Source organism: Branchiostoma floridae, chromosome 2 (genome assembly GCF_000003815.2).
Source record: "Branchiostoma floridae strain S238N-H82 chromosome 2, Bfl_VNyyK, whole genome shotgun sequence".
Taxonomy (NCBI): domain Eukaryota; kingdom Metazoa; phylum Chordata; class Leptocardii; order Amphioxiformes; family Branchiostomatidae; genus Branchiostoma; species Branchiostoma floridae.
The window spans coordinates 9,149,396-9,176,798 of NC_049980.1; the positions used below are offsets into that span (position 1 = coordinate 9,149,396).

The 27,403-nt window shown below is 42.3% G+C and overlaps 2 protein-coding genes across 3 annotated transcripts; both read left to right on the forward strand.

The window, feature by feature from the left end:
* Positions 1 to 484: 484 nt before the first annotated feature.
* On the forward strand, positions 485 to 20,964 carry LOC118405412 (thyroid peroxidase-like). The gene is made up of 20 exons (XM_035804914.1): positions 485 to 852; positions 6,160 to 6,370; positions 7,292 to 7,415; positions 8,128 to 8,279; positions 8,458 to 8,759; positions 9,533 to 9,660; positions 9,941 to 10,043; positions 10,154 to 10,308; positions 11,215 to 11,329; positions 11,773 to 12,019; positions 12,286 to 12,416; positions 13,016 to 13,159; positions 14,109 to 14,256; positions 14,768 to 14,963; positions 15,371 to 15,573; positions 16,258 to 16,428; positions 17,836 to 17,979; positions 18,179 to 18,392; positions 18,993 to 19,195; positions 19,916 to 20,964. The coding sequence occupies exons 1-20, from the start codon at positions 844 to 846 to the stop codon at positions 19,930 to 19,932; spliced, it is 3,117 nt and encodes a 1,038-aa protein (XP_035660807.1). The 5' UTR covers positions 485 to 843; the 3' UTR covers positions 19,933 to 20,964.
* Positions 20,965 to 21,923: 959 nt separating this feature from the next.
* Positions 21,924 to 26,943, forward strand: LOC118405394. 2 transcript variants are annotated; one of them, XM_035804895.1, is made up of 2 exons: positions 21,924 to 22,491; positions 22,854 to 26,943. In XM_035804895.1, exon 2 carries the CDS (start codon positions 23,340 to 23,342, stop codon positions 26,910 to 26,912), a length of 3,573 nt encoding a protein of 1,190 aa, XP_035660788.1. In that variant the 5' UTR covers positions 21,924 to 22,491; positions 22,854 to 23,339; the 3' UTR covers positions 26,913 to 26,943. The 2 variants fall into 2 exon arrangements, with proteins under 2 accessions (XP_035660788.1, XP_035660796.1); XM_035804903.1 differs by having other exon boundaries at positions 22,885 to 26,943.
* The last annotated feature ends 460 nt before the right edge of the window (positions 26,944 to 27,403 follow it).

The window sequence follows — 27,403 nt, forward strand, 5'->3', positions numbered from 1 at the left end:
TTGGGTCGGCACTGCACTATATCAAAGTCCATTATCTTACACTGTCAGTCAAGTGATTTGATTTCACACTGGGTACACAAACCTCAAAGACAAAGTGGGACAGAGACAATATGAGTCAGGCGCGGTGCACACTGTAGCGTAGTTTTGACGTCACAACGCCTTTGGCGTTCAGGTAATTGTGTCTGAACAGACTACAATTGGTGACACTACCGTGAATTGACCTCCTCTGTAATACAAGGTTGCAATTTTTTTTGTATACTAAATGTTTGTTCTATGTCATTAGTTGGTGTGGACATACCTGAATTGATATCCTATGTCGGGTATGTTCTTTGATTGCTTCTTTCCACCGATTTCATACTGCATGGTCTAATGCAGGCCTGGATACGTAGAATATCATTCCTTTCCACCAGACTACTGCCATTATTTTGATGGTTTGATGCACGTAGACCACCATTTAATTCCACCGGATTGAAGGTATTGTTGCTTACAATGTAGATAGCCAACTTTCTGTGAAAGTCACTTGCACCTAACGTCAAAGTATGCATGACTTGACACAAACGTCTAAGAATGTAGTATTTTAAGAACTAGAATTCCTTGACCTTGTTGTCTTTCCATGCCTTGTAAAGCACTGTACATGTGTGTAATGTCTTCGACCCCTAACGACCTGAATCGTGTACGTCAGATGTGACCATTCAGTAGTTAAACATCTTCAGAAGTGGACAGACTGGTACGTGCAATTGTCCTCAATTAGTGTCGTGCCAGGTGTAGCATTGTACTGTCTCTAAGGTTCATTTTGTAGAAAGGTCAGCACTGAACTATTTTCAAGATTATCGCCCATTTTATATGGATCAGGTGGGGCATATTTTTCATACGAATTCTAGATTTTAGAGGTGTTCTATAACCGTGAACATAGTTGTGAACATATTAGTTTGTTTTTTTTTAATTTCGTGCTATATTTACCTAGTCACACGGCATGAAAATTGACCGGCGTGTTGACTAGTCTGCGAGCTCTGTGTGGCATTTTTGACGGTGACGCGCCCGGAAGTGGTGTTCTCTCTATCATTTTATAGATCGACTAAATCTTTCAGGTGCCCCTTTCAACGTGAAGGGTTAAATCTTCAGGTGGGAAATAGCCTTGAGTCTCCGGCGATTTTTCATTGACCTTTTGGTGATTAATTCGGCCTTCGACAATGTGAAATTTGAATGAATGGATTGCACTGATAACGTACTCGGTTATTTGGCCAAGGACATCGTGTAGTCTATTTTCGATGGCGTATGTAGTTTTAGGTTTGTGTTTGTATTTTGTGTTGTTTTTTTTTTCTGATTTAAGAAGCTGTGAATGGATTGCCATGAATAATAACGTTCTCGGTAAGCCAAAGGCGTTATACAGTATATATCATGTCATTAATTATACCCCTGTCACACTGTAGACGACCTTCGGGGGTACTCCTGGATCGCTGGAAGGTCGGGCGATCGACAGAGGGTCTTAATTTAAGCCTAGAATAGACCCTGTCGTATTGCTAGAGGCTTGGAAATTAATCTATTCTTAGTTTTAGTGCTATAGTGACCATCATCCGAATTTTGAAGGTTTTTAAAATCGATTTGAATCGTCAGACTGACGCCGAATGTCCATGCAATGTCGAATTTTTAAGCGGTGAATTGTGCACTGATATCCCAAGTACCCACCACAATATTCAGCTGCAGCTTCTCTCCGCTCCAATACATGGTTATTGTCAATAGAGTGCCTACACAGAGGAAAATGACCGACCTTCTAATGATACAAGACTGAATGCTAATTCTTATATGGAAAAGGATAAGAATCTATGAAAAGAAAACTAAGAAAACTATGGACTGACTAAGGGAACACGATTATGGAATAGCATTTTTTTTGTATTATTGTAAATAACTATGCGTTATGGATTGACCTCTTGACCTCCTCCAAACCTTTTTTTTTTTTTTATTGTCAATGATGAATAATAATACAGAACAACGCAGAGCCTCCATCCCTTACATATCAAGACATCATGTACATATCATGTAGCTGTTATTATGTCATTATACTCGTTATCATTTTAGTTATCAAATCATCACATCGTATCAGTTCACCATAATATTATGTGTAACACATTATATCATATATGTAACACATTATATCATATCATTATCATAGTTTACCTCATATGTGAAAATTGGGTCATTTACACATGTCAACATTTCAAACAATTATTATAACATTATCATCATTTTAGCATTATTATGTAAATACATCGTACCATCTTATCATATTATTATTGTAACAAAATCAAATTAAACACAAGGTTCCCCACTTACCCCGATGCTTCTCCAGCTTTCCTCTCCGAGATGCAATAAGACATTCCGTTTTTTCAAAAGTAGATATCAGTTTTTTAAAGGCCTGGAAGTTTATTGTTTTTAAACGTCTACACCTGAAAATGAAAACTTTGCCTAACAAAATAATCAAATTTTTTAGGGGGGTCGTATCTTGACATGTATCTCCAAATATGATTATAAAGGGGTTAAGGTTACAGTCTATAGAAGTTTGTACTTGTAGCCAACTCTCTACCTCATTCCAAAAAGGTACTACGTGTGGACACTCCCAGAAAACATGAATATAGGACTCTACATCATCGTTACAGAAAGAACAGGAGCTAGAATCTACCAATTTCCATATATGTAAAATTCTGTTACAAGGTAAAAATTTGTTGATTAAACGATATTGAAAATATCTAGTACCGGGATCAATAGTGCATCTATATAAATTTGTAAATACTTCCCGCCATGGTATATCTTTATCGAAATAATAAAACCAAGAAAGTCTAGTATTATGTGCAACACTGACCTCGTTCATGGACGTAAGAAAGTAGATATACATGCTTTTGTTGATCTTTATGTTTCGTAACCATTTATAATTTTTTTGAAAGGGCAGGCACACAAGGTCTTTCCGCTTCTCAGTGCTAAGTATTTTTTTCCATTTACCGGGAATAGCTGAAATAAGTTGTAGATATCTATGTTGGTCACAAGCATTTGGGTAGTTTATACTGAACTCATCATAAGACATAAAATTACCGTTCGGGGATAGCAAGTCATTTATGAAATAGATATTTCTATTCAGAAAAGAAGTCATACAAACAGTTTTACCATCAATGATAATATTAGAGTTTAAACAAATTACTTGCTGTCGTATATTTGCCGGCGTCGTGGGCTCTTGCTGAAATTTGAACCAGGCCATAAACACTTCAGAAAAAAATCCTTTTAAACAAAGGTTTTTCCGAAGACAACTGGTAAAAGGGAAATAAACTATGACTAAGTTGAGGGTGGAAGACTGTTACCCAAGAGGAGAACCACTCGGGATGAGAATAAAGTTTAGGCACCCATGAAGCTTTTATAGAAGTGTTGAATGCACGTAAGTTTTTTAAATTAAGTCCTCCGTTTTCAAATTCATTGTATAATACCTTCCGTGCAACTCGTTCCGGACCGTCGTCCCAAATAAAAGAAAATATCTTCTTTTCATATTCTTTGAAAAAGGAATCATTAGGGGATGGTAACACTTGAAATAAATTCGTAAACTGGGGAACCACCAAGGTGTTAATAATAACAATTTTACCATACAGGGACAAATATTTATTCTTCATAGGGCGTAATAATCTATCTAGTCTTCCCAGACGGGGTTCGAAATTAACGTTTGTGATTAAGTTTAAATCAACAGGGATATTGATGCCTAGAAGGTCGACATCCCCGTCAACCCACTGTATCGGTAGATGGGTGGGCAAACGAAAATTAGATAACTTCAAGGGGCCTAATCGTAATATTTTGCATTTATCTACATTTAAAGAAAGACCTGAGATGTTGGAAAAACGCTCTAAATCAGACAACAAGGCATAAAATGATTCTAACTTTGGTTCGAACGGAAAATTTGAATCGTCGGCATATTGTGATATCTTTGTAGTCTTTTCGTATATCCTTAATCCCCGTATGGAATGATTAGACCTGATCTTAATAGCAAGCACCTCCACCGCCACGAGAAAAAGATAAGGGGACAATGGACATCCCTGGCGAACTCCGCGATATAAATTGAAGGGGTCTGAAATGTAACCATTGTTTATAACGCAACTCGCTGTTTTTTTATATAAAACCTTTACCCATTTAATTAGTTGTGGACCAAAGTTAAAGAATTCTAAACATTTAAACATGAAATCCCACCTCAACGAATCGAATGCTTTCTTGAAATCAGCTACAAATATTAACCCAGGTTTGTTCTCTTGATCGTAATGCTCTATTGTATCTAATAATCTTCTAATGTTGTCGCCTATATACCTATCCTTAATAAACCCAGTCTGATCCTCTCCAATTATGTCCGTGATTACATGTTTGATTCTAAGAGATATGCATTTTGAAAGTATTCTCGTGTCACAACCTAAAAGGGTAAGCGGGCGCCAATTTCCCATGGCGGTTGGGTCCTTGTCTATGCCTTTACTGTCTTTTTTGAGTAGCAATGAAATCAATCCTTTTCTTTGAGTTTCTGACAGATATCCATTAACAAACGAATAATTAAAACAAGTTAACATAGGCTTTTTAAAGACATCAAAAAAATTCTTATAAACTTCTACAGGTATACCGTCAAGCCCTGGTGATTTCCCAGCCTGAAATGAATATATTGCATTTTTCAATTCTTCTTCACTTACTAGACCTTCACAAAGTTGCTGTTGCTCGTCTGATAAACGTTTATCGTAGTCCTCGGGGAAAAAAACAGCACAATTTACATCAGAAAGAGGCATTGGAATATCTTCAAAAGAGTAAAGTGCAGAATAAAAATTAACCTGATCAGAAAGAATGTCTTTTGGATTACATGTTACCTCACCCGAGGGCCTTTTGAGTCGTTGTATATTTTTTCTTGTATAATTACGGTGGATTAGATTTATAAAATATTTGGTGCACCTTTCCCCCAGCTCCATCCAACGTGATTTAGACCTTAACAAGATACCATTAAGACGTTCATTATATAAAGATTCTAATAACTTTTGTTTATGATTTAATTCTTCTAGTTGGGCGGGTGGGGGAGAGGCGGCACTATCAATTTGACTCTGCAACATATTAATTTCGTCAATAAGTTCTTTTTCTTTCATCAGGTATTGTTTCTTTCTCCAGCTACTAAATTTAATACAGTGACCACGAAAAAAGCACTTCGCCGCATCCCAAACAACTTGAGGATTTGCGGTGTTGACATTATTTTCGAAAAATTCTGACATAATTTGTTTGGTCTGTACAAGAAAAAGTTTGTCATCAAGAAGGGATTGATTAAATTGCCAGTAGCCAGGCCCTCGCGGGAAGTCCGCCGTAACAAAAGACAAGGTGATTAGATTGTGATCTGATCTGATCTTAATTTGTGTGCAATAGAACACTTATTAACTCTGTTTAATAATGAAAAGGATATCAGAAAATAATCTAGTCTACTAGCATAGAGCCCCCGACGCCACGTATATCGAACAACATTAGGGTTTCTAAAACGCCACACATCATACAAGTCAAATTTTCCTTTTAGCTCCGAAATAGCTTCTAGTGCGTTAGGGTGATAATTTCGAAGTCGAGCACCTGATCTATCCATGTCTGAATTCTGCACTGTATTAAAATCTCCCACCACAACTAAATGTTCATTACTAATCTCAAATGTATCTATAGCTTCTTCTAATTCCTTAAAAAAGGACGGACAGTCATCATTTGGAGCATATAAGTTCGCAAGACAAAAATGTAAATTGTCTACCTCGATGTCTAACACAATCCACCGTCCACTTTCACCTCCTCCAAACCTTGAACCCTTGAAAACCGGCTCAGGCCGAAGGGATTACTTTGTATGTAAATCAAGGCTAAATAAAGGTTGAAAAAAATCAGCCAAACTACAATTTCAAAGCTTTTTGAGACAAGTTTAGCAAGTTAATGGTAACAAGAACAAGCAGTGCTACTTTTACTACCGTCTCCGTCAACCAGAAATTACAAAAGTTGCCACGCTAGCTTAGTGGATATGCCGCACATGGTTACAAACATGTCCCTATATTCACCTTGCATCCCAACCAAGTTGGTCTTTTAAAGCCTTCGAATTCAATGTACACTTACCATCGTTTTTTCGTGATTACATTTGTCCTGTAGGTAGCCATGTCGCCAATCACTGTGTTGCCCCTTTATTTACTTTTCATTCCGAGCCTGTTGGAGTCGGTAGAAGCGCAGTGCCGTGGCTACAGGTGCTGTGATAAAGGCGTTACTGACTGCTTCACAAAAACAGGCGATGGCAAATTATGTTACTGCGAGCCTGACTGTACGTACAGGGATGACTGCTGTCCGGATTACAAGGAGACTTGTGGTGAGTTGTAGAGCCATATATAGATAGTCGCTCGACAGTCTGTAGTACAAAATTCGGTATTCCAACTTCTAGCATATGCTTAGCAAAAGTACCTGTAGAATGTTTTTTCTTGGGAAATGTTTGGATTTTGCAGCTGCATATCACAGGTAATGATTTTTACCTCTATATTGTGTTGTAAAAAGATTTTGACAATGTTTGTGGTTGGAGTAAGCTCTAGAAGTTAGGTGTTTTGATGTTCTTTACAGGCAGTGAAGAGGGGTCAAAAGGTCCCTATGTATGTTATGGTCATATTTCACGTGTTTCTGTCGTAAACTTTTTCCTGGTTTAGCGCTCAAATTACACTTACGAGGCCGAACAACCATGCCAACGTAAGTTTTTTTTATGTTCTAAAACTCAGGCAGGTGATTTTTGACCGCCTCTTTCTACCATGATTTCCATTATTTAAAGCTATGCTACGTAGTTTTATCTCTGTGTCCCCCAGAGTTAGACCCTCCTGTCTGTAAACAACTTATACTGTGATTTTGCCTACAATAATCCTGTCCATGGTTCCAACTGCGCATGCAAATGAGAAGCAGATGAATTTGGGGTAATAAGCCAGAGGTAAAGGCCCGTAGCTTTTAAACAGTTTTTGTGCAAACCATTTTTGATATAGACGTGTTTTGTTTATCTCTCTGGCACCTTCAAAACCCTACCACCCATAATACCCTTCGCTGCGCATGCGCAGTTGGAATGATATGCTGCGTATTTTTCTTACCAGTCCACTCTTCGATATATCATGCTATACATTCTTTAGACCGTGACAAATGTTCGGATGTAGCCCAACCTATATCAATACGTTATGAATTTGACTATGCGAGATATACTATGGAGATGTATGCGAGGAAAATGGTACAATAATATACACGTCATGTTATCTCTTAGTATTACTGGATCCGGAAGAGCATTTTCCCGGCGACCGCTTCGTCATGGACTGCCTGAATGAAGCTACAAGGCGTGTGGACACGGTCATTAACAGAAATAAGGAGATACACGATGACCCAAACAGGTAAGGAAGAAGAGGAATATACTGTGTTAGGCTTACGTCACATTTCTTACCCGGGGCCCGGCCGGGCTATTTGCGGAAAGGAAAGATTAACATTTATGCGTAGGAAGATGCACAATGCATTCTGTTGATCTTTTTGGTCCTTTTTGTGTTTTTGTTGTCTTCTATATCGTACTATTCGTTCCCTAAAACTGCCCAGCCTGGTCACTTTGTGGAAATGTAACTTTATCCTTAATTACCAGGCCACAGGGGCCTCTCTCAGGGACAACTTCAAATTTCTTGGTTAAAAGCTGGAAGAATGTGATTCTAGACGTTCATGTCAAGGCTTAGTGAGATTTTACACCGGATAAGGAGTTCATGTCTTCTCTGATATATATGAACAGTATGAGCCAGTACAGCGTTTACCATGAACCTTTTGGCATACCCTAATGTTTGCTGGCTCGCAATGGTGGCAAATAACATTACCACCATGGCAACGCAACTGTGGCGCATGTGCATTGTGTCCGATCTGAACGATGTTGTCATGGCAATGATGTTGTTTGTCCCTGCTTTACCCACAGTACAACATATTCTTACCAGGTAAAGGAATCGGTCGAAAGGTCCATACGAAGTGTGTTGATTCGCGGTAAGTTCTGAGCCTAGTGATTGTAGAGGCAACCTTTTCTAGGAAAATGATTTTTGTGTTTCTTTTCTCTTTTTTTGTGGAAATTTTCAGAGTAGTGACGCCGTTTGACTTCCTAAGCATGTTCGGACAGATGAGCCCTGGAGCACAGCGTGAAGCCCGGGCGGGGAAGATTGCGGAGACTACCATTCAGCTGGTGGGAGAGGAGGTCAATGCTAGACGTAGCGTGACTAAGATGATCGAAGGTAAATAATTCACCTTACAGGAAGAATCATAGGTAGTGAATGAAAACGACCACTTTTTAATATATGATGTGCATCAGATTTGACATCTTGTCCATGCTTCGTGAGGGGCAATTTCCTAACAAACCGCCTCTTAAAAAACAACGGAAAAGAACTTAAAAACATTTTTCCTATCACACAGACCTTCCTGCAGTTAGCAGTCTAATCTCCCCAGAGCAGCTCAACACCATCGCCTCTCTCTCCGGCTGCGCACGCTCCGTGACCCGGGTCAACTGTTCCTCTGACTGCCTCTCCAGCAAGTACCGCACCATCGACGGAACCTGCAATAACAGGGAGAATCCGCTGTGGGGCTCTTCACTCACGCCCTTTAAGCGTTTCCTGCCGCCGATCTACGAGAATCAGTGGAACGAGCCCGTGGGCTGGAACAAGTCTCGGGAGTATAACGGATTCACCCTGCCCAGTGTCCGCCATGTTTCCAACAAGGTATGTCTGAAACTAAATCAAATAGACATGTCGATGAGAATGACTTGCTAAAGAATTGTCAACGACTATTGAAGTCTCTAAACACGTGCGACACCGTCTTACGCTTGGAACAACAATGACAATCAACTGGATATAAGTCATATAACAGTAGTTTGAACAGCAACCATGGTTACATTGCAGAATACTAGTAAGGTAGCTACGTATGTACAGGAAGCGACAAATTGAACCGAATCATTTTATCTTCAAACGAAATCGTACTACCCCAAAGATCTCAGAAAAATTGCCTTCGGAAAATCGCTGAAATTTTGGGAATTACGACAAGTAAAGATCGCTACCGTTTTTTTTTAAATCGCGCGATAATCGAGAGGGCGCCGGTGTTCCGGTCGTTTCACCGAAAATTGGAGCTCGCAGACTCGTCGGGCGAGCTTTTTCCCTGCAATAAGACAACCACATTACAACAGATGTTGATTCCTGTTACCATAAAATGAGACCCAGGGCCAGTGACTAAGGGCCCGGTCATATAGGTCGTGCGATCGTCGTACGATTTTGATGCCATAGAATTTTCAAGCAGGCCGTGACAGAACCAACAACCGACATGGATCCGGTCCAAAACAGCTTTTTGTGTACCAAGACAGTTGAACTTTGCAGGAGACATACAATTTACCCTCCAAAAGGCCCGAAGTTAGCGATCGTACTACTTTTGCACGACCTATGTGACCAAGCCATAAAGCATCATTTCACATTTTGGAATAAGTCATTGTTTATATACATAGCTGATGACCACAGCACAAAACGTGGACGATCCTGACTACACCCACATGCTGACACAGTGGGGACAGTTCCTGGACCACGATACAGATCTAACAGCAACCGCTGTGGGGCGTACCATGTTCACACCCGGGTTAGTCAGCACCGTTCAAAGCTTTGCCTTCGTAAGTGGAGTGTAAAATGACTGTCACTGTTACTGTTGATTTGTGGTACGTTAACACTGTTGACCAATCAATGATACATCCAACGAATTACATAAACCATCAGTTGCACAATAGAAGCCGACCTTGCTATTGCCTCTTCTACTCATCAACCACCGGCCTTACATGTGCATGCTAATCCTTGACTCACTGCCAACCGTTTTTATTCAATGACATGTTCTAGCTTCCATTTTTATCCGTTGTTCTTTTCAGGATGAACTCGACCTCGTGTGAAGAGACCTGTGATAACATCATGCCGTGTTTCCCCATCCCCATTCCTGATGACGACCCCCGCATAGACAACGTTCTGGAGAAGGTGCGGGATTCGATATTCTACTTGATCCAACAACATTAATATTGTGAATAAGGCATAGAACAATGTCTTCTAGGTAGAATGAGTATCTGTGATTTCCCTGTGCTACCTAGGCCTGTATGCCGTTCACCCGCTCCAGCGCCGTGTGCGGGACAGGAGAGACGTCCTCACTCTTCAACACCGCCATCGCCCGCGAACAGATCAACCAAGTCACCAGCTTCATCGACGCCTCCAACGTCTACGGCTCGACACTCGACGTTGCACAGTCGTGAGTTTCCAAAGGACTTGGAATGTACTTTTATGGCATAATCCCAAACATGCACAGACTCACAGGTTTCCGAAAATTTCTTATGGTGCACACACTTCCGTTTTCAGAACAAAAGATGAATATGTCGTATCCCACGATTCTACTTCCACGCATGCGTATTCTACGATGACGTAAATACATGCCGCACTCTAAATGGTAGCTATCCAGTACAGTTTTTCTGCAAAATGACACAAGTGCGTTGCACTGCAAATCGCGAAACCGAACAAAGAATAATATTATAAGTAGCACTTTGAAGTTGCGTTTATGTTTGCGTCAATATATACGAGTTTTCGCATGGTTTTCGCAGGAGGTGATATACGAGTTTTCGCATGGCTTTAGCCCCAACTAGGGGTGGTGGTACCGGTACAAAACCGGTTTTTCTTATTGGACCGGTCCGGAAAAACCGGACCTGAAAAAATCAGGTGGACCGGATATTGGACCTATTGGAAAATGAACAGATTACTTGATCAGGCATTCACATGCTTTGGCGCTTACCGCTCGACGAAAATAACAAGACCGAAGTAGAGTACATTTATACCAAGTTTTAAATTCAATACTACAGAGGCAGTATGCCTCGAGCTCATAGGATCTTAAAACGCCAGTCTTAGTCGAATTCTCCACAAAACAAGATTTCCTTGTAGTGAAATGGACCATTGTTTTGAGTACCGTCAATTCGCAAGTTTTCACATACTGAATCAGGTCCGGACTTAATATACTCTGGACCTCAATTTATTTTCTTTATCGGTACCCACCCCTGGCCCCAACATATATAGTATGCTATGTTTTTAATTATCTCAGTTTCGGAGAGCCGGAGCTGTTTGGTTCACATCATTGATATGTGATAACTGTTATTCGTCTTTTTGTCAGACTACGAGACTTGAGCACCAATGACGGTCTGCTGCGGGTTCAGGAGGGAGCAGACATCAGCTCAGGAATGGACCTGCTGCCTTTCCAGGACGAGGAGGTGTCCTCCTGCAATCAGGTCAGTGGGAACCAATCAGAGCACTCGTGACATAAAACAGCCTAAGACAGTTATGACTTAGCAAGAGGACGATGAATCTCGGTAAAAGGATCGTCTCTGTTTAGACAAGTGTTGATTAGGTTTAGGTCCTATTTCCGAAACGGGGCCCGGCCGGGATGTTTGTGGAAGTGAAATATAACGGTGTTTACCAAGGAAAATACAGAAATTATGCTCATGACTATTTTTTTTTTACTTTGTGTATTTTGTTTCCTTTCTAATAATATTTTTCATTTGCGAAAGCTACCCGGTCGGGCCAGTGGTTGTTAATTGGGACCTAGGCCTTAAATCTTAACTACGAGATTGACACATTAATTCTGGCTATCATTTCAATAACCCGCTAGACTAAATGCAGTCATTTCATGTCAACCACCCTCATTTATATGACCTAACAAACTACACTTAAGGATCCAAATGGAGGGGACATCGTTCCATGCTTCCTTGCGGGCGACACTCGGAATAATGAGGTCAACACGCTGATCGCATCACACACCACCTGGGTCCGCGAGCACAACCGACTCGCCCGGGAGCTGAAGAGTATCAATCCGCACTGGGACGGAGAACAGATCTACCAGGAGGCCCGTAAGATCGTCGGCTCGGAGATGCAGCACATCACCTTCACCGAGTATCTCCCCAAAATCCTTGGTCAGAGAGGTGAGGTAATTTATCATTATTACAAGGCTGTTACACCCAAATGGCTCCAACATCAGCTACAACCGCCTTGTGGCAACTAAATTGTAGTTTTGAGCTTGGTATGAATAAGCCATTGGGAGGTTTGCTACCTTTAACTTAAACCGACATTATTCTGTGTTCTAGTCGGGGTTTGCTGAACTTAGTTGCCGACCAGGTTTTGAGCAAGCTCTAGATACAAAGAGTAGAATCTCACAGATACTTCTGTTAAATATAAAATCATTATCCAGGAATGGACCAGATGGGGGAACACACCGGTTACGACCCAAACGTGAACCCTTCGACCCGGAACGAGTTCGCGACTGCCGCCTTCAGGTTCGGCCACGCCGCCATAAGCGGAACGGTCAGGCGTTTTGATGAGGTAAGTACTAACTATTCTGAACGACAGACTGACACTCCTCCGCCCGCAACCATTATTGCATATCAATCCATGTTTAAGCTAACGTCACATTTCCACAAAGGGGCCCGGACGGGTAGGTTAGGGGCTGATTTTTTTTTTACTTTCGGGCGGGGCTCCGTAAGACCCCCGATGGCTTCCGGGCTACTTTAGGGCTCGGGAGGGGCCCCGGTTGATCTTAAGTCGGACTTAAATCAACCAGGGGCCCGGGCAGAAAAATACGCCAAATCCAATCCGTCAACTCATCGTGAACACATCGACAGGGCCCCCGACGTTACCCGCCTGGACAGAGGCCCAACCTTCTTACATTACAAACCATTGCATCCGTTGAGCAACCGAGGAACACCGCCAGGGCAGCTGACGGGTTCTCCGGTCAATAAACAGGACAATTGTTGCCATCGGTTAGACACCGTGCGGGGCCCCAAGGTAATGTGACGTAGGCCTTAGTCTGTATCATCCACGGCCTCACTTCCGGATTTTGTCCAACAACTTCAAATTCTTCGCAGAAACTGAGGAACAGAAGGTAGACAAAATAAAACGCGTTTCCGTATTTCTGGTCTTAGAATTACGAGGAGGACCCGGTAATCGGGAATGTCGCACTCCACGATGCCTTCTTCTCGCCGTGGCGCATCATGCGAGAGAGCGGCATAGACCCGGTGGTGAGGGGACTCATCGGAGGATCCGCCAAGCTGGTCACTCCTACAGACGTAAGGACTTATCTTAGCACACATTTTCTTCACTGGGTCAGCTTTGTTGTGGCATGAAGCTACAACAACACAGTTACCTATCCACCCCAAAATATTGGTCCCGAATCTCTCTATTCCTATTAATAATATATGATATGTAGTTCAACTACATGTAGGGCAACAGCTAGGGAATCCATAACCATCATATTATCCTTATTGCTTTGTGCAATCTTCCCGGATAACTCGAAGCAGGTTGTGCTCAAACCTGTGCACACAGACCTGCCCCTTTAAAGCTAAGGGCCCCACCCACCGTACGTGCAATTTGTCCGTACGTTTTTTTGGGAGGCCACGTCCGCCACGTATTTCTGAAAACGTTCAGGCTGTACAGGGCAAGCGCGTCGTCCGTACTGGCACGTACGGGGGGCGAATCCGCAGCCCGATGGCACACAAAGTTTTGCCTGCACGTAAAGTTCTACTGCGTGTCTGCGTGCTCCAAAATCCGTCGGATTCCCTACGAGTTCGTACGGAGGCGGTACTTACCACTTACGGATTCCAAAAGATTCCCACGTTTTGGCACGTAGAAAGCACGTATTTGCACGTACGGCGGGTTGTGCCCTTAGCTTAACAGAGCCTGTTGCTATCATGATAGGCGGGTATTTCTCTGATGGTGCGGTCAGGTTGCCGAGCTATTTGATGGAGCACTCAATAAATTTGATGTCGAATCTTTTAACGCATTGCGTGTTTTGTTATTTTTTAGTCAGATACTTGTACGTTTTTCATGATACTCCCACTAGTGTGCAGCGACGCCGCCAACGTGCCACAGTCCTTATGAAGGCAAACTATGACTGTAGCTCTACCTTTGTTGCAAACATCAATTGCAAATATCAATGTCTGAACATGGATGAGAGAGAATGTGAATGTGTCATTAACTACATTCAAGACTAGTTTGCTGTTGTTGCTGCTTTCCTAGGTAATGCACGAGGAGCTCTCCCAGAAACTCTTCGCGCTGATGAACCAGATAGCGCTGGATCTGGCCTCTCTGAACACTCAGCGCGGCCGTGACCATGGTCTTCCTTTCTACAACGACTGGAGAGTCTTCTGCAACCTTCCTCGGGCAGGTGAGATGAGAGTACATTTAAGTATCCTTTACGTTAGGTTTAAGCGTGCTTAAGTATCAGTTTTCGTGCCTAGCGCATGGATGGAAAAAGGTGAAGGATGTTTACGTATTTATATCCATATGTAGCTAGCTAATGCATTTGGTCACTCAACTTACTGGTAAATTTTGTAGAATGACATATCAATGGCCTCAGTATCTTACTCAAGTTGAGAAGATCAGGTGAATGTTGTTTTATCTCTGAAGACGAACCCCAACGACAGATGGACACATTTTGTTACAATGTCTAGCAAAGAATATCTATAAAGAACCGACGTTCCCATTTCCATCCGATTCTTGATAATCGCGCGGATGAAGGGAAAGTGGAAGCATTGAATCAGTGGGATATAGGAAAGGGGTACAAAGTCTTCGACCGGAAACTTAATGATTGGGCTCAATCGGAACACTCTAAATTCCTTAGATGTACCAAAAATCTAACCGCTACAACATGCGTTTTGTCTAATTTTCATTCACAGAATCCTTTGACGACCTGTCTGGTGAGATCTCCAACTCAGACGTACGTGGCAAACTGGCTGACGTATATGGTGACGTCAACAACATTGACCTTTGGCCTGCGGCCTTGCTGGAGGATCACGAGGATGGCGCGAGAGTTGGGCCGACCTTCAGGTGCATGATGGCGGAGCAGTTCAAGGCACTCCGCGACGGGGACAGGTAATGCAAAAATGACAGATTTGTCACGTAGTAATACATTCTCCTACGCAAACACATCCAACGGCGCCAGCAAACCGCCTATCGTCTATGCTCTGCTATCTCAACCGTCACTATCAGTTCCTGACCGCCCTGCTTATAAATACTAATGAGTTTACGTATATAAGATGCGATATCCCTTTTGAAAACTGAAAGTCCTGTTCTCTGATTCTCTGTCAGCTGGTTTGTGGCGACGCCCACAGGAACTGATGGTGACGGTTGAGATAGCAGAGTACAGACAATAGGCGGTTTGCTGGTGCCGTTGGATTTCTCTGTTTAGGAGAATGTAATACTCAAAGCTATGGATGCAATCTGAGCTTTTGTATTATCTAAAGTGAGTCTCATCATATACTAATGTCTTCCATTTTCAGGTTCTGGTATCAGAGTGATGGTGTCTTCACGCCAGCACAGCGTGCCGAAATCAGTCGAGTGACACTAGCGCGCGTCATCTGTGACAACACCGGGATCACGCGGCTGCCACGTGACGTGTTCCGTCTGACTGACGTGGCCGACATGGTGGCGTGTGAGGACATCCCCGGTATCAACCTGCAGTTCTGGGAGGAAATCCCTGCAGGTACTACAGTACATGCCTATTTAACGACACGGCAACAATCATTCTATAGTGCTTTCTGGCACTGTATGCTCTGTTTGCTTTGAAGTAAAGCAGTTGCATTTTGTCGTTTGTAAAATTACCTGTAGGATATTCAGCATTTTTAATTGAAAAACGACTCTTCCCCAGAGGCGTTGCCAAAATGGTAATCTTGGGGTGTCTTTGCTTCGCACAATTAGTAGCCGCATACCTTATATTAGGGACACATACACAGCGTTCCGAGTTGCTTTTAGGAAATAGAGGTGCAAAGCAGAACCAACAAGCTATCTACCACCAAAAAATCAAGATCATAGCACATCCAGGTCAAAAGATACAAAAACGGGATATCTGCTGCAGTACCAAGGTCATATACCAGGGGGCCCAAAATTGACCTTGACCTTCATCTTTCCAACACCTACATACATACTAAATATCATGGCAATCCATCCTGAGGTTCTTGAGTTATGCTGACCACAAATATCCGGAAACACAAACATACAGACAGACAGACACACAGACAGACACACCCAAAACTATGTCTTCATTTTTCATGGAGATAATAAAGCGCATTCTCAGAAAAAGTGTCTCAACATTGGATCATAAGAATCTGCTCGTCTTGCAGGTTCTCCATTTATGATTATGCCTGAACATGACATAAATATGTTGCAGACGAGCCTTGCGGCGAACCAGCGGAAGTTGAGAACGCTCATGTGCAGAAGTGCGGCGCCAATTCCCCGGACATTCACATCTACACGTGCGACCCCGGGTACGCCATGTCAGGGGCTGCCGAGATCCGGTGCCTCGGGGGAGTGCCAGACAACCCACCGCCAGCATGTTCAGGTAAGCCCGATGATGGTTTACGTACTACTTTCTACATTTTACACTCTTTTGCCACCCTGGGTCTCTTATACCCCCCTCACAATAGGCGCGATTCGATCGGAAGACTAGTTTACGAACTCTGAATGACATTTTCGTGAGTAAGACGTCCGGTGTTCTCACGATCATCTTGCGATTTTTACGGATCGCCGGCAGTTTTCAGGAGTCTTACGACGGTCGGGGTGCAGCGAAACATGTTCTTAACATATGCGACTAGTCGAAGGAAATCTCCAAAATCGCCCAGCTCGTTACCGAGTCGCAGATTGTGCGTACAAATCGTGCGTACCTTGCAAGGGTATCGGTCAATAGTCTTGCGTCAATCCAACGATTGAAGACCGATAGGCGAGCAAAGACATAGTTATTAATCATCGAGCGCAAATCGGATGGCGAACGCCCGTCAGTTGGGCAACGTTCGGGCGACGTTCGCCCGACTTCCGTTTGTTTACAAATATTGAATTTCTGGGAATGTGAGGGTAATTCTAACATTGTGGCCGCTGTGGTAGTATGTAGGCTGGCTTTGTGACACACTTTCTTTTCTTGCGTCATTTCTATTATGCCCGCGCATTCCATTCATTGGTTAAAAAGATTACGACAACAAAATAAGCAACATTTATTGATCTCTTGCCTTTTTTGAGGAACGTTTTGTGTTACCTTGTCCGCGTGCAAGAGGTCATGGGAGGTTCATTATCATAGATTTATTCACCGTCGATCTCACGAGCCTCGCGTATATGTGAGGGGGACAGTTTTGAGGCGAAAAATACGCAAGACCATCTTAAGATCTTAAAATCAGCCGACCTTCCTGCGATCGCGAAGAACGTCCGAAGATCGTATATAATGTGAGGGGGGTATAACGACGACGTAACGACGTTTGTATCTTTCACGCTGAGCGCGATTGAAAGTGGTCCATAGACTTTTATCTCATCGCCCGGTTGCTATAAACTCATCGCCCGGTTGCTGTAAACGTCTCCTTGCCTTTTAGCTACATGTAACTTAGGTATTTCTTCAATGAGGCAACGCTGAAACATTCCTCTACTCTGAAGAATAAAAGCGAAATGTACTGTTTCTACTCTACTTCCTTCTGTCTTGACCTTGACTTTATGTTACAGCCAACACCAGATTATGAGAACACTCTAAGATCTAAAACAGCTTCACGTACTGTAAATGCATTTAAGTTCGCGGGGATTTAATTTCGCGTTAGTGGGAAAAGGGACTTTTCGCGGTGGTTTTAAGTTCACGGTAGCAACATGCACTGCTATGGAAAAATGTTCGCGGTGGTGAAGCGACCACCGCGAAAAACGCGATTATTAAACCACCGCGAAAGTTTCTGCATTTACAGTATTTGCAACTTATAAAATTTGTGTGACTATACAGATGAAGACGGCTGTTCGCCAAACCCATGTCACCCGAAAGCCACCTGCACGGACAACCCAGCCCCTGACGTCGGTGCCACCTGTGTCTGTGAGGATGGTTACATAGGAGACGGTTTAGCGGATCCGGATGGAACTGGATGCAAAAGTATGCAATGATACAGAAATCGATTTGTTTCGAATTCAATGGAGGTAAACTTGCAATCCGTCATAGTTTTAATTTTCATAAAGTACCTGGTCACAAGTTGTCTGGTAAGAATCATCATCCAACAATGACCGAGCAAGATGCCCGTAGTTGTTATATTATGACAGTAACTATCCTTGCGTATCTTTCGTTTAACCTCCAGCTTGCCCCGAGCGGTACCCTAAACTACACCCTTCCGGGACCTTCGGCATCTACCAGAACCAGTGCTTTTGGTATTCCCCAAGGAAGCACAAAAGGCGGCTGACCTACGAGAAGGCCAAGCTGGAGTGCGAGTCGAATAGGGGCACGTTGGCCATGATCAAAGACGACGATATGCAGACATTTATGTTATCCCTACTGAAGAAAAAAAGGCAAAGGTAAACACTTTTTTTTCGTTAAACACATAGAATATATACATACATTATTTTCATTAACAGATTCATGTTAATTGGGGGGTTTACTGGTCGTTTCACTACGTTTTCAGTTCGCTACAATTTGCTTCGCTACATACCAAGTCGTTTCGCAACATGGCACAGGTAGTATCGCTACATTTGAATGATATTTCTCTAGATAGACATGAATGAAACACCTGTTTGATCCAGGAGTTCTACCTTTGCCACATTATCCTGGTGTGACATCTAAACTGGTGGGATTAGTATAATGATTCAGGGGGCAGATTGGTTTACATCAGTACCGTTTGCTGTATCTTGTATGACATACGGACATAGGGCGACAGCCTGCTAAGATAGAAGTCATACGTGATTGCAGGAACCTTTTTAATGCCGTGTGTGCATCTAGAAAATTACATTCAAAAATGTAGCAAAGCAACTTGTGTCATGCACCAAAACGATTTGGCGAACTGACAATGTAGCGAAACGACTGTTATCTTATTGGGACCTGTTCACCTATAGCTTATCATTTATCTATTCCAGACTCAATAACCATTGCTTCTCCTTTTCACTACATCTACATTTCAGGAAATACTGGATTGGCCTGGATGACATTTATGAGGAGGAAAAGTTCATGTGGAATGACGGCACCAAGCTGGGAGGCTACAATAAGTTCAAGTCTAACAGCCCTCACGAAATCAGGGACTGTGTGTCGCTGTGGAGGACGAACAAGCTGAGCCGTTGGTACTGCGTGGACTGTGAGCTGAGGCTGCCTTACATCTGTCAGCTGGGTGAGCCGTCTGTTTGATATTATTTTATTACAGACTTAGGCCAAACCGTCTTGATTTTATAGATGACATCCTATGGAGACACCAAAATTAATGCGCGGGCGAAAAAAGAAAAATTCAGCCTCAAAGAAATACTGCTAATCCACAGAACTAAACATCCAGACCATTCTTTCCTAGTCTTTGTTTGTCTTATGTCCCTTCCAATAAGATTGTAAGAGAAATCGTACTTTCAATCATGTTAAACAGTTTATATTGCTCTTCTTGTTTAAAGAAGGTTAAGGGGTACTACGGTCCCATGCTCTGACCATGTGCCTTCTTACCCTGGAGGGCAGATCCTCTGGCAAACACGCAATTCTGATGGACCAGGGATGCTATGTAACATGTGGCCACATTTTTTTAAGAACAAGCGAAAACCATTGTGCGCGCGGATGTCGTTGGGAGTAGCCTTTAACCATTTCCCCATATATTCTGTTTGCATATAAGAATATGACTTCTCCGAGTTTGATTTATCATAATCGAACGAAATTTAAAGATTATAGTGAGCAACCTCACCCACCAAATCTCAACCACAGATAGAACCTTGTATGCTTACGATCATGGCACCCAGCATAGTCTGGAGAAGGTCAAGGAGTAACCATGGTCGGCTATGTGTGACAGAAGTTCATGAACGCAACAAGGCTTCCTTCAATATTTAAATTCTAACAAGTTTACTGTATCTTACAGGTGGTACTAAGAAGTAAGACACGGACAGTGACACCAAAGGCGCCGGGACATCGTGAAAGAGTTCACAAGTTGATTCAAGATATTTACGCACGTAAAAGGGTCACTATGATTAGCCACTGGCTACTCATACGCTATAGTGTACGTTGCAGGGTAATTTTATTTGTAAATTTAGTCACTTAAATCGTATACTTTTATGATTTTAGAGGTATCTTTAATGGCGATCAACTGTCGCGGGTTCCGACTACATGGTACATGCCATGACATTAGTTCTTATGAATTGATATTATGGTTCTTATAGATAGATAAGTTAACCATATTCTAACAAGATGATTAGGAAGCTATGGATTTTGAAAAGGACCATTTAAATATTTTATGAATTATATACTTTTATATTTTACGCCGTTCCTTTATTCGCTATAAATGTCCATATTTGTAGATTATGTTACTTTTATGTTTGACTTCAAACACTTCATGTGCCAGTCTAATAATTATATATTATGATATCAAAATGATATTTCTACTTACGTAAAAAAAGGCAAAATGATGTTCAAGTTTGCACAAAATCTATGCATGCTTGACCTTTTGTGCAAGAAGGCAGCACATGTACAGTCATCATGGAAAATTCTTTAACTTTCCGTACCGTTTCACCCAAGTGACTTTTACTTTTCTTGTGTCTTGTCTTGTACTTTTCTGAAATGTCTATTCTTCAGGACTTTTCATTAATGTTTACAACATTTTGATCGATATACCATGCCATTTTATGATATTATCAATAGATGTGTTATAACTTATGATTTACAAGACGAAGGTTACGATGTCATGATCTTCTGGCATGTATCTTGATGTAGATAACAGATTCGTAGTCATAGTAAATTGCATCAGGATTATAATGCAAATTTGCTGACAAGTTTTTTTATATCTTACCTGGACGTTTTATACCCCTTTACCACTGTCTAGATATGCTGCAGGTTTCAGAACTAAGATAGGAGTCATTTCGAATGTTGCAAAGACATGCTTGCACAAATTTAAAAGAAAAATATCAATTTTCAGTGTTTCTGAAACATTGATCATTCTGTGTGCGCTGTGCTATGTATTACGTGTCCTTAGGTTTCATAGGTTTGGTTTGGTCATCGGAAAGTGTGACAGTGCGCAATGGATAGGACGTTTCGCCCAGCACTTAGCAGCCCCTGGTTAACGGTTCGTAGTTCCTGATATGCCTCGATGTCTTGTCGATGCCTTGGGAAAGGCACTTTTAAAAAGTCTTTCCACGACTTTCCTTACTTCACTCCGGTGTAAGTGATCGAGTGACGTCCTAGGATAGAACGTTAGATAGATGCCCCTGTTTGAGTAGAGACACACATCGTGAACGCTGAAAAAAACAATATTAATGCACTTATTGAAAATAGTAGGGTCCTTTCCGGCGTGAGTGGTTCATTATCTTTACACTCCAAGAACTGGCCTTCTCTGTTTACAGGCTGGAGTGCTTTGCTTACTTGTGACGGCCGCGTAATGAAGAGCGATTCCTAGCAGAGATTGCCAGTACTGCAGCTCATCCTTACAGTGAGTTGTAGAGTTGATGAGGCTTTGGACAATAGATATTCAATGCATGCAGCGCCGGTTATGATTTACAGACGTTTGGGAACATTGATAAACTGTTCCACAACACAATCGACCATTGGCATTGAAAAAAGTCTCTTTCTCTGTCGTTATATTTTCAAGATGATGATCATGGCAACAAAGTGTGATTATGGAAATTACTGAGTTATCTGGTGTGAAATATACTGCACAGCATATACTCATAAACGTATATTCATACAGCAACCTGTTGGGTTCGGTGATGAAGTAGAAAATAAACATATAAGCTCTCAGTATTGGCAGAAAGTCAATGTCTGAATGTACCAAAAGAACGCATGTAATGGCACGAGGAATTCAACTAAGGGTTATCAGGTGGCATCTAGAAGCGTGAGGAGGCATGAAAGATAAAAAGTCACCAAAAGGTCGATCTGGGCATAGGCGCTAGGCCAATGAATTCTTGTTGATTCGTCCGTACATTATCGTTCTGTGCCGAGTTGCCGGGTTGGAAAGTACTGGGGATTACCCGAAGGTCGGGGAATAGGGCGAAGCCGACCAATCAGCGTTGGAGTTTCTGCACCCGAAGGTCGGCGAAGCCGACCAATCGGCGTAGCCGATTGTGAGCGCGGCGAAGCCGCGCAGCGAGCGAAGCGAGCTAGGTGGGAAAGGCCTTTTCTACTATCGCCGTTTTCTGCAAAATTCTAATATCTAAGTCAAAATTTTGAAGTGATTTATGTTCGTCGAGTTATTTGGAGGCCATTCAACGTACAAAGTGCACATAATAGTTATTTCGAATTAAAATAAACGCCACTGAAATTTGGTCGATTTCCGGGACACTGCGTTACCAGCAGTGCGGCGGCGGCCGCACCACGTCGCTGCTGCACAAGATGATGACATCATTGCCAGCCAATCAGAGATAGCACAGTTGAACTATGACCCACATTTCCCGCCGAAATTGTTCTGCAGCCAGGCTTGCGACGATTTCACCTCGACCAAATTTCTCGGTAAGTGGGCGACCCATTTGACAGTAAAATACAGTTTTCGTAACTCTTGAAGGCAACTTCGCTATTCCTTGTTGTGTAGAAAGTTCTGCTGTCCGGAACACCAGCTGCTAAAGGCAGATTCGTTATATATATTGACTAGTGTAGTGCTGGCTGTCACTGACACAGAAGGGGGAGGGGGGTGAGTTGTGATGATTTTTGGCGGGAGATATATCATTTCTTTTGTCTGACTCCGTGTAAATGTGAACGGAGCTTCTCTAAAAGACCGTTAACTTGTATTATATGTAATGGGGAAAATTTAAGTTGTGACATTAACGTTACGAGTTGTCCAAAATGTAATTTTTGTTGTGTCGTTCTGGTTGCAGAAACCAAGGACGTTATATCAGGTCCTTGCAGAAACACAGTACCAGATCCAAGATGCGGTGTTGATCGGCTTGGAGGCAGGTTTGCTTTAGGTGGCAGTAGTTTAGGTAGTTTAGTATGTAGAATAGAACACTGCTAGTGTTAGTTAATGTATTGATTCTTCTTAATGATAGATTTTCGACTGTTCCTTTGGGTTTTCGGTCATATTGTCATGGAAATGTAAACTTCTAGTTTCTACAGTAGAAACAGGGTTGCCACAATGTGTTTCTGAAACCATTTTTTAACAGTACATTTCCTACTGTGACAGTTTTTTCATATTCGTTATGGAAATGTTATTCTGAAACCATTTTTATCTATAGATTTTCAACAGTTTTGTTCAGATGTAATTTCTAATGTAAATTAGTTATAGTAGAAAACAGGGAGAGGGTTGCCATGATGTGATTCTTGAACATTGTTTGATATAGGGACAAAATTGGGCCCGCTGTAGGATGGCGTGTTTGTCGGAAGAGCAGCGCCATGTTTGTGACCTTGCCAATGAGTATAACATTTTTATCACTGGTCGGGCGGGCAGTGGAAAATCAGTTGTCCTAAGGCAAGTGATTGCAAACATGGAAGCGAGATTTGGAAAAGAAGGTGTCGCTGTAGTGGCCCCGACTGGGAAAGCTGCACTGCTTATAGATGGCAGAACAATTCACAGTTTTTTCTGTTTGGGATTGGGGCAGAAAGAGGCTAGTGTCATCTACCAGCAGGTTTTGGCAGATAATGCATCTTTCCTGCGGATCCAGCAGGTTCAAGTTTTGATCTGTGATGAAGTTTCAATGCTGAGTGCCTCTCTGTTCAGCAAAGTAGACAGCCTCCTCAAACTTGTGAAAGGAAACAGTCTGCCCTTTGGGGGTGTCAGGTTGGTCCTTGCTGGGGATTTTTTCCAACTCCCCCCCATTGATAAGAGGGATGATCACACTCCTGACTACTGCTTTTTGCAGGAATCATGGCAAAAGGCTGTGGACCTGTGTGTTTTTCTGAGTGGTGTGTTCAGGCAGGATGATCCAAAATTCTTAGAGATGCTGGAGCACCTGAGACTTGGCCGTCGTACACCTGCATGTCTGGATCTGTTGGAGAACTTGACTCGGCCAATCCCCAAAGTAGATGTCAGACTTTACTCATTGAAGCAAGACATGCACGTGTACAACCAGCAAAAACTGGACCAAATGGAGGGTAGTGAGAAACGTTTTGCTGCCCAGGACATGGGCAGAAAAAAAGGCAACCTTGATTCCCTATGTCAGGCTCCTTTTGTACTCTGTCTCAAACCTGGTGCCCCAGTTGTACTCCTCCAGAACTTATTTGACATTTCACCAAGACTTGTCAATGGGTTAGGAGGAACAGTAAGTGGGTTTTCTAATGGTCATCCTGTGGTAACATTTGACACAGGAGAGACTCATACCATACAACCCCATATGTTTGGTTTCTATGACAATGGTCAGTTGATTGCTGCCAGGCTGCAGTACCCATTGCAGTTAGGGTTTTCAATGACCGTACATAAAAGCCAGGGTAGTTCCATTCAACATTTGGAAATCGCAGATGTCCACATGTTTGCTCCCGGGCAGCAGTATACAGCGTACACAAGGGCAACATCACCCAATACGTTACGTGTACTGCCAGGCTACAACAAGTATGCTCTGAAGCCACACACACATGTAATACATTTCTATGAGTCCTCTGTTCGTCTCCTGGCAGACTTGGTGACTCCAAGAGTTTCCAAGTCTATTTTGTCAAGTACCCCAGTTCAGGAGAGTGTAAGTGGACCCAGTGATAATGTTGATGTTACTTGTGTAAGGCATGAGCAAACATATGACCCCATCCATGTCCCAGATGGGTATGACACTAGAAGTATTCTGCATTTATTCAATGAAGATGTAGGTCCATTTCCAAACCTGTTGAACTATGTAGCAAACTTGGACCCCAACAATGAGGGCATCCAATCTATGGTTGCGTACCTAATCTTCAGAACTGAAGAAATGTTCTCTGATGGGGTAACAGTTGACAAGAAGAAGGGGGTTGATGTAATCCCAAGAAAGGCATTTACGTCACACATTTCAAAGATCTTGACCATTGTTGATGAACAGGAGACGCGGGGTAGATGGGGCCTCATCTCCAGTACTATACCTTCAGAGGTAGCCAACACTCTCCTCAATAGACTAGTAACTGTGATTTACAAACATGTGGCTAAAATCAGAGACCCTGTCTCAGAGATGAAGGAGAAGTTGGAGGGAGAGCTACAGGGTATTCAACCTGACACAACCCATTTTGACATGTCCAAACAAAACTGTGGAAAGGTGAGATATTTGATGGGGTGGGCAGTATTCCGTCTCATAGCAAACCTAGACACAGAATTGAAGTCTGCACTTAAGACTGCAGCTAAATCTTCTGGAGCAAATGAGGCCAAGATTGCTGAATTAAGGCAAATGAAGGCCCTCTGCTGTGCTTTGAGAGCAGATCACGCTACACTGCAAGTCAAGTCCAGATTTCCATACAGCCTGGAGCATGTTAACCGAAAGAACAGAGGTGGACTTTTCTTCGTAAACGATAACCTGTTTCTGTTTGGAATGTCCCTCGAATCCCTTTGTGGCAAACTGTTCAAAGTCGAAACTGTTGACATTTTGGGGAAAGAAGCCACAATGATTCTTTCGGGTATTGTGAAGAACAATGCACTTTTGAAAACATTATTCCTCCAGTACCTAGACCAAAACTACAGTCCTGCAGTACATATTTCTCTGTCACACACTCCCATTCCTGTACCTGACACAATTGAAACTAACTCCAGTTCGCCTTTTGGACAGTCTGAAACTGGACCACATGTTGACAGTGACACAATTGAAACTATCTCCAGTTCTCCTTTTGGACAGTCTGAAACTGGACCACATGTTGACAGTGACACATTTGAAACTATCTCCAGTTCTCCTTTTGGACAGTCTGAAACTGGACCACATGTTGACAGTGACACAATTGAAACTAACTCCAGTTCGCCTTTTGGACAGTCTGAAACTGGACCACATGTTGACAGTGACACAATTGAAACTATCTCCAGTTCTCCTTTTGGACAGTCTGAAACTGGACCACATGTTGACAGTGACACATTTGAAACTATCTCCAGTTCGCCTTTTGGACAGTCGGAAACTGGACCACTTGTTGACAGTGACACAATTGAAACTAACTCCAGTTCGCCTTTAGGACAGTCGGAAACTGGACCACATGTTGACAGTAACACATTTGAAACTAACTCCAGTTCTCCTTTTGGACAGTCGGAAACAGTCAAGGAGAAGGTCTATGAACGCATCATAGAGAAGTATTTGCACATGAGGAACAAAGAGTTCTTGAGACCTTTGATGGAGAAATTAAACACACATAAGGAGACTGCGCTGCGCCCTGCACTACAGGCACAGGCAAAGAAAAATACACAATTGACTTTCAGAACATTCTTGGATGACAAAACTGACAAAAAAGACTTTACACATCTCCACCTGAAATCACTTGCTACCAAAGGGGTGGACAGTTTCACTATCTTCACAGTAGTACAACTAAAGCTACTCTTATTCTGTTATGGGAAGGCCATCAAATCCCAGAGTAAAGAACACGTTAAGAGTATGCTATGTGAAGAAGTGAGAAAAAATGAACACATGCTGTACCCTGATGAGCTGAATTCAAAAAATCTAGACATCATCAAAAAAGGTAATGTACCCAATGCGGCCAGTCAGTCTGTTGAGAGCCAGGGCTCAGAGGATAATGATTTGCAAAATATGCAGTCCCCAGAAGGAGCCACTCCAGGTAATGAAACAAACCAAACTGCGACACAAGACACACATGCCATTCGTCAGCGGGCCCGAAGGTTTAATCCATCACATGAGCAACTTGAAACGTTGACACAGGACCACATTAATGGCAACCCTGTCTGTTTACACCAAGTTAGAGCTAACCAATTTGGAGTATTGCCATCACAAATAAAACGGTGGCACACTTCATTCAAAAAGAGGAACACAGTAGCTAGAACTGAAGGGAATTCATAGGTGCTAAACAATAGTAGAAGCAACAATACCTGAGAAACATGTTAATTTTGGAAATACCGCCCTTTCCAAAAATACATTTCATTTCTTAATCTTATTTACATATATACATGTAGTACATTTTTGTAAGCCGCTTCGCTCAATTGACAGTATTGATATGGAACATATGAGAAAAGTCTGCAGAAGATGTACATGTAGTGGGCAGTTAAGCTTACAATTGTACTAGACTATAGATAATCTGCAGATTTAACTTTTGATGCTAAGTGCAATATACATGTATGTGACTTGTCTCTTAGTCACAGATAACATGTGCCAACCTATAAACTCAGGAAATTCTACTTCATTGTGACAACACATTTAATTGATTTGTTGTTAATTCACTGTGTAACTATTTTCCATTGTATTGTACATGTAGTGGGCAGTTAAGCTTACAATTGTACTAGACTATAGATAATCTGCAGATTTAACTTTTGATGCTAAATGCAATATATGTC